The 14,455-nt window shown below is 37.4% G+C and overlaps 2 protein-coding genes across 3 annotated transcripts in view; both read left to right on the top strand.

Annotated features, from left to right (window-relative positions):
• Nucleotides 1-3,303: 3,303 nt before the first annotated feature.
• LOC131981938 (guanylyl cyclase-activating protein 2-like) lies at nt 3,304-5,565 on the top strand. The gene is made up of 4 exons (XM_059346477.1): nt 3,304-3,504; nt 3,635-3,784; nt 5,227-5,326; nt 5,444-5,565. The coding sequence occupies exons 1-4, from the start codon at nt 3,304-3,306 to the stop codon at nt 5,563-5,565; spliced, it is 573 nt and encodes a 190-aa protein (XP_059202460.1).
• Nucleotides 5,566-9,788: 4,223 nt separating this feature from the next.
• LOC131983371 (golgin subfamily B member 1-like) overlaps nt 9,789-14,455 on the top strand; it is a 38,373-nt gene continuing 33,706 nt past the window's right edge. For both annotated transcript variants that reach the window (XM_059348104.1, XM_059348096.1), the window contains exons 1-3: nt 9,789-9,915; nt 12,008-12,067; nt 14,042-14,218. In XM_059348104.1, coding sequence (XP_059204087.1) covers nt 12,023-12,067; nt 14,042-14,218 — 222 coding nt within the window. In that variant the 5' untranslated portion in view covers nt 9,789-9,915; nt 12,008-12,022. The remainder of the gene's footprint in view (nt 9,916-12,007; nt 12,068-14,041; nt 14,219-14,455) is intronic.

The following is a 14,455-nucleotide window of genomic DNA, read 5'->3' as shown; positions in this document are numbered from 1 at the left end:
GCCGTCAGTGAGTGGCTTCCCCGCCCACAGCTTTCTGTTTGAGGCTGACGCAGAAGGTTTTTTCCTGTGTCGGAGCTTCCTGACACTTGGAGCTGGAGCTCGCTTCAGCTTTCACGTCTGCACGTCTGCAGAGATTTAGACTGCTGCTCCCAAAGTGTGAGAGCTCGCTGGTGTGTGATGAGCTGAAACGTTCACAGTGGACTGTAAAATACATTACATGAAATATTATTATTTTGTATATACAGTATGTTTGGTAGTATAGTTATAGCTATATGCACATATATTGCGAGTGTGCTTGTTTTTGCAGATGAGAGGTAATTTTTTTCCATAAGTAAAACAGTATTATTTGATTTTTGGGGATCACACGGGGGCAGTGGAACAATTTAAAAACATAAACTGACATATCATTAAGTTGTTCCTTAATTTATACAGTCATGGAAAAAAATGTTAGACCATTTCTTGTTCATTTAATGCCTGGTAGAACTAAAGCTACATTTGTTTGGACAAATATAATGATAACAACAAATTTGTCTCATAAGAGTTTAATTTAAGAGCTGATATCTAGACATTGTCCATGGTTTTCTTGATAATAACCAAAATCATTATCAATAAAACCATGGAAGATGTCTAGATATCAGCCCTTAAATTAAACTCTTAATTAAAATTAAAACTTAAATTATGAGCTATTTTTGTTGTTATCAATATATTTGTCCAAACAAATGTATCTTTAGTTGTACCAGGCATTAAAATTAACAATAAATTAAAGAAATAGGGTGGTCTAATAATTTTTTCCATTACTGTATATTGGTAGTATGCTTGTTTTTGCAGAGGGGAGGTAAAAACAACTTTTTTTCCCCATAAGTAAATCAATATTATTTGACTTTTGGGGGATCACTCGGGGGCAGTCGAACAATTTTAAAACATAAACCGATAGATTATTAAGTTGTTCCTTAATTTATAGGTTCCCTGATAACTTTTGACATCCAGCAACCTAACTTTAACTCTTGACCTCTATCAAAACTCAATGACAGATACCTATTATTCACTCTTAATGTGTCTACAGAGATAAAGAAAGTAGAATGGATAGCTGTAGATGTGGGGAGTGTACAGGACATCTAGCTAAGCTATATAAATAATTACACAGGTGCCTTTTTACAGACACGGAGCAAATATTAGTCCAAGTACACTTTCCCTTTAGCTCTGTTTAAGTCTCCACCCAGTCCTGAGGGAAACATTTGGTTCTTTAAATGTTCCACCATGTTCACCAGCCAGTCACTAACTTCTTAAACTAACTTTCTGCTGGAAACACGAGCCTGCTGCTGCAGCTGGAAACACGATGAAAACTGTGAGACCGAACAGCAAAAGCAAAACGCGCTGAGAGAGACTTATACTCCTCAGAGCTGAGAGGAACTGCACAGGCTCACTGGTTTTGTCACTACGAGACACCCTGTAAGCATTTCATGATAATTTGAGTTGTTGTAAATATGAAAATATTTGAAGAATTCACTTTGATTTTTTTTATTTATTCTCCTTAACCTCATTTTGTGTGTGTATTCTTCAGGGAATATCAAACTGTTGGGTTGTTTCTATAAGATATCTTAAACTTTTGTTTTCTCAAATCACAAATCTCAAATCTTTTTGATTGCGCAAATGAGGAAAATCATCCAAAATGTGTCCCTTTATTCATTTTAAGAATGTTTTATCTGTTGTTGCTAATTAATTTGTTTGTGCAGCTTAAAGTTACATTATGTCACCAAACTCTCATCTCTCTGCACAAATTTAACCGATAAACTTATTAACACATTTCTGCTATGAGATTGAACTGGCTGACTGCTCAGGAGATGTTCAGACTGATGTTTAAAATATTTAATCTATCTAATATATATCTGCAATGTCTGTTGGTTATGTAATTATTTATTATTTTGTACATATCTGAAGAGAAGGTTTCAGGTGAAAAGTTGTGCTGTATTTCTTTCCGAATTGCATTTATTTTGCTATTAAAAACTATTTTTTACAGACTTTGTGTACCTCAATTAAATTGCTTTTAGAGTCTTTGGCGTCACCAACGTCAGAAATGTTTTTAAATCCTGCAGCGAGGGGCTTTAAACATAATCCTCCAAGGCTTAGTGGACACACAGTTAAGACTCAGCTGCTGATCAGTTTATCTGCAGAAGTTCAGGTGAGTGATATAAAGTGTGTGAGGAGAGAATACACAGTTAAGATTACTAAGATCTAAAAGGTGTACTGTAAACTGTAAATATGGCTTAGAACTGGATGAAGAGGCAAATCACAACAACTTCCTGCAGACAAATAACACTGAGACCTGCACAAAGAGCATAAAACACCACTGAACTTGATTTACAGATTTATCAGTTTTAAACTTTTCCAAAACATTTGAGATCATAAAAGAACACAACTCAAAAGAATATATGATACAAGTCCCGTAATTTGTAGACATTTTGATCCAGAAACATAACGTATTATACCTTTAAGTACCATGGAAAACAAGATAATAATCCATAATAATAATTTCTGTATAAACTCATGAGGAATGATGTGGTTAGGAAAGGCCAACACCACATGTTCGTGAGCTGTTTCTCATGAAACACAGGGTGATAATTTAATCTTTCTTCTTTTTCATGTTTTAATATTATTCACATTTTCTGTTCCAATGAAGACACTTTAAAAAAACACACAAACTGCAGATATATGACTCCATAATCTTAATATAATCAGCTTTCCTGCATGTAGTCCAACAGGTGCACAGTAGAGATTTTTGTGTGAATTTTTTGATAAAAGTATGAATCGGATAGCTGTTGTATTATTGAATCATGGGTGACCTGTGCTAATCCATTTCTCAGTGGATCAACAGTTTTACTGAAGACCACGCTGAGGATTTGACGTCAGACGTCTTTTAATCTCTCTGAAGGGCTGCCGGTGGCCTTTTGTCTTCAGGGGGCAATCCACTTTGTGTCTGTTTACTGTCAAAGAGCCACAGGAGCAAATTTATTACTGCTCAGTAGTGACTCAATCTGCAGTTTTCTACATGTGGAGAGACTTTCTCAGTTTTTCGGAAGCTGAAATATTGAAGAAAAGAAGCATTCTTGAAAAGGATTTGGAGAAGCTCAATGAAAAGTCAATTGGATTTGTTCCTTGGGTTAACTTGAAATAGCCCACATCGGGTTGTCTGCAGGGGAGCGAGCCGTGGATCCGTACAGAGCACGGTGATGAACATGCCCACAGCTTCTCTGTAGGTTTTTGTCTTTATTCTAGCAGTCTCTCTGTGTGTATAGTGTTTTAAGTATGGGTCAGGTACAGAGTGGTGCAGACAAGGAAGTCACTCTCGAGCACATCCAGGAGCTCTACCGCAAGTTTGCGAGTGAATGCCCAAGTGGAAACCTGCACCTACACGAGTTCAAGAGAATCTTTGGAATAAACAGCAACTCTACAGAAGAAGAAGCTGCATATATGGAAAATGTGTTTCGATCCTTTGATACAAACAAGGTAACAGTGTGTTGTGTGCGTGTGCTTTAGAACAAAATCAGTGTGTTGTTTGATTAAAAATCTTCAGCGTTTGCTTCAGTGCTGCACCGTGTCAGAGTTTGCATGACTGATCGTCCTGTTTGCTCCTCAGGATGGTAAGATAGACTTCCTGGAGTATGTGGCAGCACTGCATCTTGTTCTTCGTGGAAAACTCGAAGACAAACTGAAATGGTCTTTCAAAGTTTATGACAGAGACGGAAACGGCTGCCTGGACAGACAGGAAGTCAGACACATTGTCAAAGTGAGTAAGAAATAAAGTGTATAAGATATGATTTATAAGGCATGTTCAGTTCGTCTGATAGTTTAATCAGATTTGTTTGACAATGTAAAGAAAACCACAAGCCACCAATCAGAAACAGCTAAATCCTGATTGAAGCCCTGCCCACTTTAGAGGAGCATCAACAACAGCTTAAATATACAGGTGCATCTCAATACATTATAATATGATGGAAAAGTACATTTCCAGTAAGCAAGTATTGAGTCATATAGATGGACATACTTTTCAGAGGCCAACATTTCCATATTAAACATGCTTTTTACAATTGGTGTTTTGTAGTTTTGTAATAACATTTTTTGAGAAAAAATTTGAGACTAAATTTAAGGTCTTCATTAAATGTAAGCCATAATTACATTACATTACATTACATGTCATTTAGCTGACGCTTTTGTCCAAAGCGACTTACAGTAAGTGCATTCAACCTGATGGTACTAGACATAAACCACAGGAATCAAGTAAGTACATAATCATTATAGTTAGAAGAAATTAAATAAATTCAGACATGAAATGTTTCATTCTGTGTGCAATTTATCTATATAATGTGTTATTTCCACTTTTTAAATTGAATTACTGACATTAATTAGCCTGGCTAACTCAAGACTAATCTCAAATGAGATTTGGTCTGGAAACCAGCCATTCATTTGGTTTATGATCCTCCGGGGCCGTTTATTGGGCGCTTAGAAAGTCTATCAAAAGCGTCTGTAGGTAGCTTTTAGCCAATCGTATCAGTTATACCAGATGACGTAGTAGAGCAACAGAAATGGATGTTTGTTGTGCGTGTCTGTGAGAGAGTGTTGCTTGCTGCGTTGCTTCTCCAGTTCCTCCTCGCTTTATGCAAGATTTATTTTCACGCTTTATTCCCCCTCATGTCATTCAGCCACACACATCCACTGATTTTATGGGCAATAAACAAGCTGCTGCGGGTCACTCGGCGGCTCCACTGTCCCCCGGCTCTCGCTCTAAACTATTTAAAACACCATCTACAGCTAAAGAGAGTTTCGCGTCTGCAGCAGCCATGTTGGATCCGTAAGAAAACTACAAGCTTCCAAGTGCCGAGTAGTACGCGTCATCGTCTTGCCGTCCCTCCCCGCTCTGGATGGAGGTTCGAAATTAAATTCGAGCTCGCAAGGCAGTATGGGTATACCCAGGCTAGACATTAATAAACTTTTCTATGATATTCAAATTTATTGAGATGCACCTGTAGAAATCTGTCATGTGAAACTGTGTGTTATTAATTAAATATTAACAATGTTTATTGGGATTTTTTAGTTTATGACACTTTTAGATAATCAAACTCGAACATAAGTGCCGTTCCTAAGAAACAAACATAACAGAAGGGTTAAATGTTGACAAATCTCTCAAACAACTAAAGTGAAACTAGCTTTGTTTCCCCTCTTGCTGCTCAGATCATCAACAAGATAAAGAGACACAATGACCCGAGCATCCCGGGGAATATTGAAGATATTTGTGACAGAATATTTGATCTGGTGGACAAGAATAATGACAGTAAGTTATCAGACAAATCATCCAGCTCATTTCCTGTCCTCTTATAATTGATGAGTGAAACTTATTTGGAGACACTTTCCATTTCTGACTGTGTGTCTTTCTGTTTGTCTTATAAAGGTCAGATTTCTTTGGAGGAGTTCATCGAGGGCGCTGAGAAGGACCCGTGGGTGATGGATCAGCTCAAACTGGACATCGGGCCGTGTGATTGGTTCATCGAGCAGCAGGAGAAGAAAACCTGACGCCATGATGTGTTTTAATGATTAATGATTGGACATAAAGTGACAGTAATAATCTGCCTTCAGTGTTCAGTCTGTCTGATACGTTTACAAACAGAAGAATCAGACAAATTCCCAGACTGTGTTTATGATTAGCGAAGGAAATAACATTGTTTTATTTTGATCTGGGAGTCTGAGATTTTTTTCTTCAGTTGTGGGACATGCCGACTGCTCTGAGATGCAGATCCTGAATCTTCCATTAAATCTTCAATATCTCTGCAGTCTCTGTAATTGGAAGAGGAGCTTCTTATGTTCTTTCTGTTATGTGAAGACTCAGCAACAAGTCTTGACTGAAGAGACACTGAGGACTTTCAAAGAGATCATCTTTCCTCTAAAATGCTTCTTCTTTTCATCTGGGAGCTGCTGCACGGAGATCACAGCTTGACACTTACCCCATTGGACTGTGGATCATCAGGAAAACATATTCAAAGGAGATGCATGTTTAAACCCACCAACTGAAACTTTAACCATCAAGTTTTTCTCTGCACTGGAGCATGAAACGCTTATTTTCTATGAATTGAAATTGGTTTTATAATTTGTTTTCCAGAAACTTGTATTGCATCAGTGCACCTATCCTGCCACCAGAAGGCAGAAATAAATGGCAATTTGATTAAATTCCTTGCAGACACGCCATCTTATTAAAGAACCAATTCAACATTTGGGGAAGAATGTTTATTCACTTTGTTGCTGACACTAGTTTCACATCTGTACATTAAATATGAAGCCAAGACACTGTTAGCTTAGCTTTACATAAAGACTGGAAACAGCCTGGCTCTATCCAAAGTTAAAAACACACGACAACAAACCAAACGGGAAGAAAATCGTTTTGCCTTACAGCACTCATGATTGTTTTCCTGCAGGATAATTTGTGTTTATTTGCACAATAAGTGACAATGTAGATACTAACTAAAGATCAAAATGATGCTGAAATAACTACAAAAGGATGCCGATTGGTAAAACGTCTGAATTCATGCTTTGTCAGGTTTGTCTGCAAGAACACAAGCAAACAACTTTTAAAATGCTTGTTTTCTGAATGGAGTCTGGATCAATCAATGCTATGCAGGTGAACCTCAGTGCTTAGAGACTTTTGTAACACAGCATCACACCAATTCTTCACTTGAGGTGAAAAATTTAAATGAGTGCAAATGCAAGAACTATGAAAATTTTGCATATTTGTCTTTCACATCATGCACATTATCTACTCTTGTATTTGCATTGACATTGATTTGAGCCATGCACAAAGTTAGTTTAGTGTGAAAACACCATACAGTCCACTGACTAAAATGTTACATCTTTAATCTGTGCAAAAACTGAAATAAAGGGTGTAAAAATTAAATATTGTGGTTTTCAGGGTACTTATTCGCAGGACTGTATAAACACTTTGCTTCACTCCAGTCTCTGTGTTAAGCTAAGCTAAAGTTATCCTGATTGTAACTTCATATTTTATTGACAGAGAGTGATATCAATCTTCATAAAGCAAAAAAGCATTTTGACCAAATTGGCTTTTACCAGATCACATGGGCATCTGACATGCAAAAGAAACCTTTAGAAGATTTGTATTTTTGGGCTATTTTGCCATTTATATACATATTTATATACATGCAATCCACAAATATTAATATATATATTGTTTCACATGCTTTAAGTCAGCGTTTTTGGAGACAGGTATGTCTCCACGAGTTGTTTCTTAATACTAAATGCCAAGTTATGTTTATAATATCTTCCAGGTGGGCCAATGAATCCTCCACATCCCTGTAATGTTCACAATAAATAAAAAAACAAGCCAGTGTGTGTGTGTGTGTGTGTGTGTGTGTGTGTGTGTATGTATGTATTAGTGTGTATCCTACTTTATTATTCTAGGACCCATTTTTGTTGCCAAAGCATGATAAAGTGTTTCAGTTTGCCTGAGAGGTCATAAACAGTGAAACAAGCTCTGTGATTCAGTGTCAGCTCGTCACCTCATAGATCCTCATGGGAGCTTTTACTATATGGATTTAGCCTGACTTACTATTCTTAGCCTTTAAGGCTCTTTAGCTAATAGTGTGATATCCTCCAGCTTCACAGACACTATTGATGCACCAGTTTCCAAAGACTTGTAGAACTATACCATGTTTGATTTTTACTATTGTTCAGCTTGTATGGTGCATACACATATTCAGCTGCAGTTCGACAATACAGTTATATCTGAAAAATCTGCAGTGTGTGTGAAGATTTGGGTCGGTAGTTTGTGAAGCCAATGGATATATCATATTGTCAGGCAAAGAGCCTTAAAGGCTGAGATTAGTCAGACAGGCTAAATCCATACGTTAAAAGGTCCCATGAGGTCGACATAAAGGGGTGAGAGTTCAGTGTTTATGTGCATGTGTGACCCACCACCAGGCGCCACCAAGCTTCATTCAGTCTGTAAGCAGAATACTTTACACTACTTTCAAATACATAAATAAATAAATTATATATACTAGATTCAACAAGTAAAATAAAGTATGATACAAAATCATCTGTTTTATACTGTGTCTTCAGGGCAGGTCCAGGGAGTGGCTCTGAAATCCGATTGGCCATCCTGTTATCTTTTACTTTGATTGGCTATAAGTCGGTCAAACCTTAGGCTTCTACATTTGATTTTTTAAATTAAGGACTTAAATAAAGTAAAGAAGCTTTTTATTATATGTGCATGATGCCACTGTTTTAAAATTAATCCAAAAACTAATGTAAGAAACTGTGAGATATTGTAAAGACAGAAAAGGTAAATTAATGTTATTCCAACATGTGTGTGCCTGCAAATAATTCATGCCACCTCTGAGTCAGAGCCCCACATGGGCCATCACAGTCTGAAGTCTGGACATTTCACTGGCTGTACTGTCCCTGCTGCTCAATTCACACTACTTCAACCTCAGCAATAAAAGTAGACAGCACACACAGAGTGCTGATTGTCTCCCTGAGGCCTCAGACCTGAAGGTTCACTTTGTTTCACACAGACTGTACGAAATACAACTTAAACCCTAAACCTATACAACCCTAAACCCATTAAAATACTAACATTTGTTTACAAAACATGCTTGGCGATTTCCTCCAGGAAGTCCTGCCCTCTTGATCGCTGATTCGCCAGTTTTAATTAATACAACGGCACGTCAATGCCACCTGGTTGCTTGCTGCCCCAGACAAGGCCATCCTGACCTGGCCTCTTCTCCAGAACATTCAACAAAAACATTCTGTCTTGTTATGTATAACAAAGATATTATGTCTACAGAGTCAAAGGATTTTCACTGTTTCACATAGATTCTAAAAGTCTAAAAAATATGAAACAGACAATGAAATATATGTAGTCAAAATTTCTAAACCAAAATTAACACACAAACATAATCATTGTATCAAAATCATATTGTCTGACTTAATATAAATGCACAGAGATATTTATTACACTCAAGGTTTGACCTTTGATAGTGACCTGCGTCACTCACAGAGACAGACAACAGAGACAGACAACAGGGACAGACACCAGGAAGTCAAACAACAGAGAAGCAGAAATAAAGCATAAAATCATTTACCAATATAGAAAATAATCAATTATTTTAACAATACATACAATTTCACACAATAATTCGTGTGGTTAGAGAGTAAATATGTTTTGGAATAGGCACTGACAAACTGCCATGTCAACAGGAATTATAAGTACCCCAAGGTGGTCATTATAACCTAATATTTGGCCATTTGTGTTTCGGTTGATAGTACATATTCACAGAGTAAAAAGACATGAACGGTATGGTGTTATAATTCCGATAGACTATTTACATTTCTGCAACATGTTATGTCTTGGTTTCTCATTATTATATCAATTTCATTGACAGCTTCTCCTCTGTATTCCTTTGTAAATTTCAAAATAAAACAAGAAAGTGATCCGCATTAGGCTTTAACGAAAACGGAATCGAGAGGAGGATGATTCTCCTGGTGTTTGTTTCCTCTTTGATGGAGAACAGAGGCCTCTACTGTAGAAAAAGCGTTTAACGAGCTAATGGAAGACTTCACTTCTACAGAGCTCTAATAGGTAGACTTATATCCATCACTTTCAAGCACAGCATGTGTTTGTAAACGACGATAATTAAACAAATAAGCCAGAAATCTGCTTCCTTCGGGACCTGTCACTATGACAAAAGTGCGCATGCGCAGCTCCCTCCCAGTTGTCTGTTGACAAACGTGACCAATGCATATCTCTGTCCCGTCTGCTCTCCCGTCGCCAACTGAGATAAAATGTAATTTCACAGGATTTTGTCGACGTTGTGGAGCTTCAGGTGGATTCTTCATGAAGTTGTGAATCCGGTGAGCACTTGAAAAGTAACATTTACCGGCTGCGAGCTGCTTGACCGAGCTAATTCATCAAGTGGCTCGGTAGCCAAGATGCAGTTCAATGCTAGCTGCGTTAGCATGTAGCAAGATAAAGTTAGCTTGCTGGATTAACGTCAGCTATAACTGGTATTTGCTTAAATAACTACTGGCAGACTTGCTGACACCCTCCGCAACCCCTGAGGCCTTCTTCTGGTACAAGTGTGAAGCGTTTGTGGTTAAAATGAGCCGTGCTACCAGTTAGTTAGCATTTGGAGATGCAAGCTAGTAATTTAGCTAATGTCAAAGCCTCGGCTCCCCACGGACAACTTTTAGTGACTGCTAGGAATATAATGTTTAAATTATTATTTATCTTCAGATAGTCAGCAATACTCCCTATGCTTTCGACTTTAATTTGGTTACACGAAAGTCTCGAATATCTTCAGCGAAAGACAAACAGAAACGGTGGCTGTTTCTATGACGTTTCTACAACAACTCTCACTTTTCTCTTTATTTAATTCAATCCGTCCATGTAAATCCAGTCCTGAAAGTAAAGAAGGTAATAAAACCATAACGGCACAGCCAGAGAAATGCTCTGCAGCATATTGTGCACCTGCTCTTTAAGCCCATTGCTTATCACAAAAACATGCTGTGTTTGTTTGAACAAATTGCTTAAAGTTTGATGGATCATGTAATTCAGAAAAAATACTACATAGCCACAGTGGTTTTCAGGGTAATGTATCCTCCTGTAATGTGCGTGAGAGGACCAGTTTGACCTGATTTTCCCCTGCGTCACGTGGGTTGCACTGTTCAGCCAGCAGAATAAATGTAGCTGATCCTTCACCCTGTAGGTGTGCTGTCAGGCCTGAAGTCGTGGCCAGTTTTGTCTTCTAGTTGTTCTGCTACAAGCTACAACAAACTCCAAGAGCCACACCTGTCAGTCATGAAACAAGGCTGTGAGCCTCTCTGCTGCTGTAATGGAGCCTGCAATGGAGGCTTTATGATTGTTTGGTTCTGTGTTTGGCCTACATCCCAGCAGCCACTTGAATGACTTGGCCTGTCTTTGGCTGATAGGTTGGCAGATAAACTGACCTGAAAGCCGCCTGCCTCCTTCATCTATTATGTGCTATTCTAGCATGCTTGTAAATATTTTAAGGAAGGAGCACGGAGATAGTGTAGTGTTGTGTTGCCTGCAGCTCTCACCTGCACCAGTCCTGCTCTTTAAAGGTTCAACCAGCCACGCCTGTATTAGGACTGCACAATTAATGGAAATTTTATTAAAATAGCAATATGGACTTACGCTATATCCAAATTGCAGGAGGTGGAAAATTAGTTGGAGGAAAAAACAATATATGTCAAAATACTATTCAGATATGTGTTATTACAGAGATGTCTCGGCCTACAAATGTTCTGCCACAGAATTTTAAAAAAATCTTATGTTTTGCAAGGATCTCTACTAAACAAACACCAGATAGTTTCAGTATACTTTTCTTTAAATATAAGAATATAGATGCAAATATAGTAATTATCTCCAATCATATCGCTATTGCAAAGTCGGTGAAAATAATCTCAATGATATATTCCTTTTAAAATACTGCCCTATATTGTATTATATAAATCATAAAATTATAGATGTTCATCATTCCATGCATTATTTGATGTAAGGTCTTCTAAGCTACCATTAACTGAAATGTAAAACAGTGTTAGTCACAGTGAAATAGCGTTTTGAGACCGTCTTGCTCTGTGAAATGTATTTATTATTCGACTTGCAACAGGATGTTGGAGTTCAGACTCATGAAAGGACCATTCAAAAATTAAATCAATGAATTAGGCAGGGTAAAAGCATTTTTTATATAATAGGATATTGTGTTGGCTTAATTGGCTTCATTGGTTTAAATTTCTCACTCGCCATGGGGTATGAAATGAAGACAGAAATATGTCTGATGGATAATGAATGGATTTTTTTTAATTGAAAACAGTTTATTTCCTAAGTGATAATAAACAAGACACTCCCAAACAGACACCCCAAGGATAAAATTGACTTTTTTCCCTTGTTTTGAATAATTTATTTACTGTGTGTGTGTTTTAGGTCTAAACTGAAACCATGCTGAAGTGGCTTTCTGGTGAAGAGGGACAGCCGGGCTCTGTGGTAAGTACACACTTGTTTATTTATCTGCGTCTACATTCAGAATGATCACGAAACATGTCTCATATCTTGTTTCCATTTCTTTGATACTTCATTTCACAAATAGTGGGGAGAATGTAATCTACATACTATTCAACAATTCTACAAATTTTGCTAATATTGGTTGTAAGAAACAGTGGTTCCACATAATAATAATAATAAATAAATAATAAATAATAATGCATGTGTTTTTTTTTGGGCAGAATTTTAATTAAGACACTTTAAATTATTTTGAGGAAACGTTACTATTTTAAGCTGACACTTGTTATTTTTCCTGATGTGAAATCTTCATGACAGATAGTTTATTCAAGGACCGTTTTGAAATTTGAAAATCCAACAATAAATTCAGTTTTTTTCAGTTTCTAGCGGTGATAAATGGTGCAATTTTAGGTTCTTTTTTTATTTCACACCCAGTGGGTTCAGCGGGTTAAAACAAAATGTTGCTATACTCTTACATTTGTGAGACTGTTTCCACACCTTTTCCATCATCACTTGTTCAACATGAGAGTTGATCAGATAAAATTGACCATTGATTTAAGTCCAAACTGACTTAATATTTCAGACTGAAGCTGTTTCCATTAAATAATTCATAGTTATAATGTGCAGCCTTACTATTACTAGCTTACTTAATTGGCTCAAAGGAAACCCAGCCAAAGCTTTGCAGTATTTGATGCCCAGATAGACTGGAATTAGGTAGACTGCTGAGCACAGGGCTTTGACTCAGACAAGCAGAGCTCACACTTCCTGTGAGGGGGGTCACTGCTCCAGCTTAAATCCCCCTGCATCCCCATCCCATTTACTCAGCCACCTAAATAGTTATCTCTACATTAGGTCTCAAATATTACATTTACTCACCAATTCATCCAAATGTGTACTGAGATTGTACAAGAGCAGCATGTCTTATTTTGTTTGAATTCCCAGTGACTGTTAAGATTTATTGACCCACATAACTGACATTAGTTTGGTGTTGTCTTCTTTTTAGATGGATCATGTATCAGCCACACAGGACTAATCCTCATTATATACACACTTCTGTCACTGTCTGATCTAAATTTAGCTCCCTTGACATTTTCATTAAAATTTCGACGAGCCTATACACAATAATAGTGTATGAGCGTCAGTATTTACAACCTCATGTTACCTGAAAAATAGTTTGACTTGGTAAGGTATACAGACTTTATATTCAAGAAAGAATAAAACCCATTTATTGTAGCAGAGTCCTGCAGAGTGTTTGGCTAACGGAGCTAAACACACAGCAGCACTGAGACTTTCTGTTCACAGTTGTGAAGCATTAAACTGTGAACTTCAGTTTAATGACCAAACAGAACAAGTTTACAGTAAATTCATGTACTACAGATGAGTACAGTTTGGAGGTAAAAGTACTTTGAGTTTGGAGTTACAGAAACTTTACATTAGTGGTGACATTTTTCCAAACTTCTGTCAGAATAACATTTATTTATTATTTACTCCTGTCCTGTCCTGTGTGTATAGCTGTTATTGATTAAAAGTGCTTTTCCTAAACTAAATATAAAAAATAATAAACAGCAGTTAATTCAAATAACACTGGGATTATTTTAAAAGCAATCCTGTCAGTCTAATTTTATGTTTAAGTCTCTAATAACTAACAACTGTAGATGATAATAACCAAGTAAAAAAACACAACATTTTGATTTTTAGGATGAATCATATTTTATTCAGGCTGGTTAAAATTATTTTTCGGCATGGTTCCAGGATGATGGTAAAAAATAAAAGTTAGTCTGGAGCTCCAGATCAACTCCAGATGGCTCTCCACAATATTGTTACAAATAAATACCAGTACACTCATTCCAGCACATGGTCTGTTTGTTTTTCTATCTGACCAGGATGTGTGATCGCTTCATTCACAACCAAACTCAGAGCTTTTTTTTGGCACTAACCACAGCCTGTCCCTCTCCTCAGGGTCCAGGCTCTCCCCACAGGCCTGCTGCTGCTGCTGCTGCTGCTGCTGCTGCTGGAGAGGTGGCTGTGGAAGAAATGGCGGAGCGGCTCTCCCAAACTGAGCTGCTGGTCACTCAGCTGAAGGAGCTGATCCGGGAGAAGGATGCTGTGCTTCATGCCAAAGATGACCAACTTAAGGTGTGGACAGTTTGAAGCTCTTTCTGCACAGGACTTGCCTCTAGTAAACAGGAGTACTGATTTAAATACCAGCTGAGAGGAAACTCCAACATTAGTAGTGTCATTTAAGACTCGATTAATGTCCATTGGCTCTATGAAATAATTTTAAGGGCTAAACTTAAAATTAATCTTGTAATATGATTATTGTCAGATGGATTGTGCCCTTGTTGTGAAGTAAACATATTATTTATGCCCTTA

The sequence above is a fragment of the Centropristis striata genome, chromosome 2 (assembly GCF_030273125.1).
Source record: "Centropristis striata isolate RG_2023a ecotype Rhode Island chromosome 2, C.striata_1.0, whole genome shotgun sequence".
NCBI lineage: Eukaryota > Metazoa > Chordata > Actinopteri > Perciformes > Serranidae > Centropristis > Centropristis striata.
The sequence above is the reverse complement of the archived record's forward strand: the minus strand, read 5'-3'. Positions and strand labels throughout refer to the sequence as shown.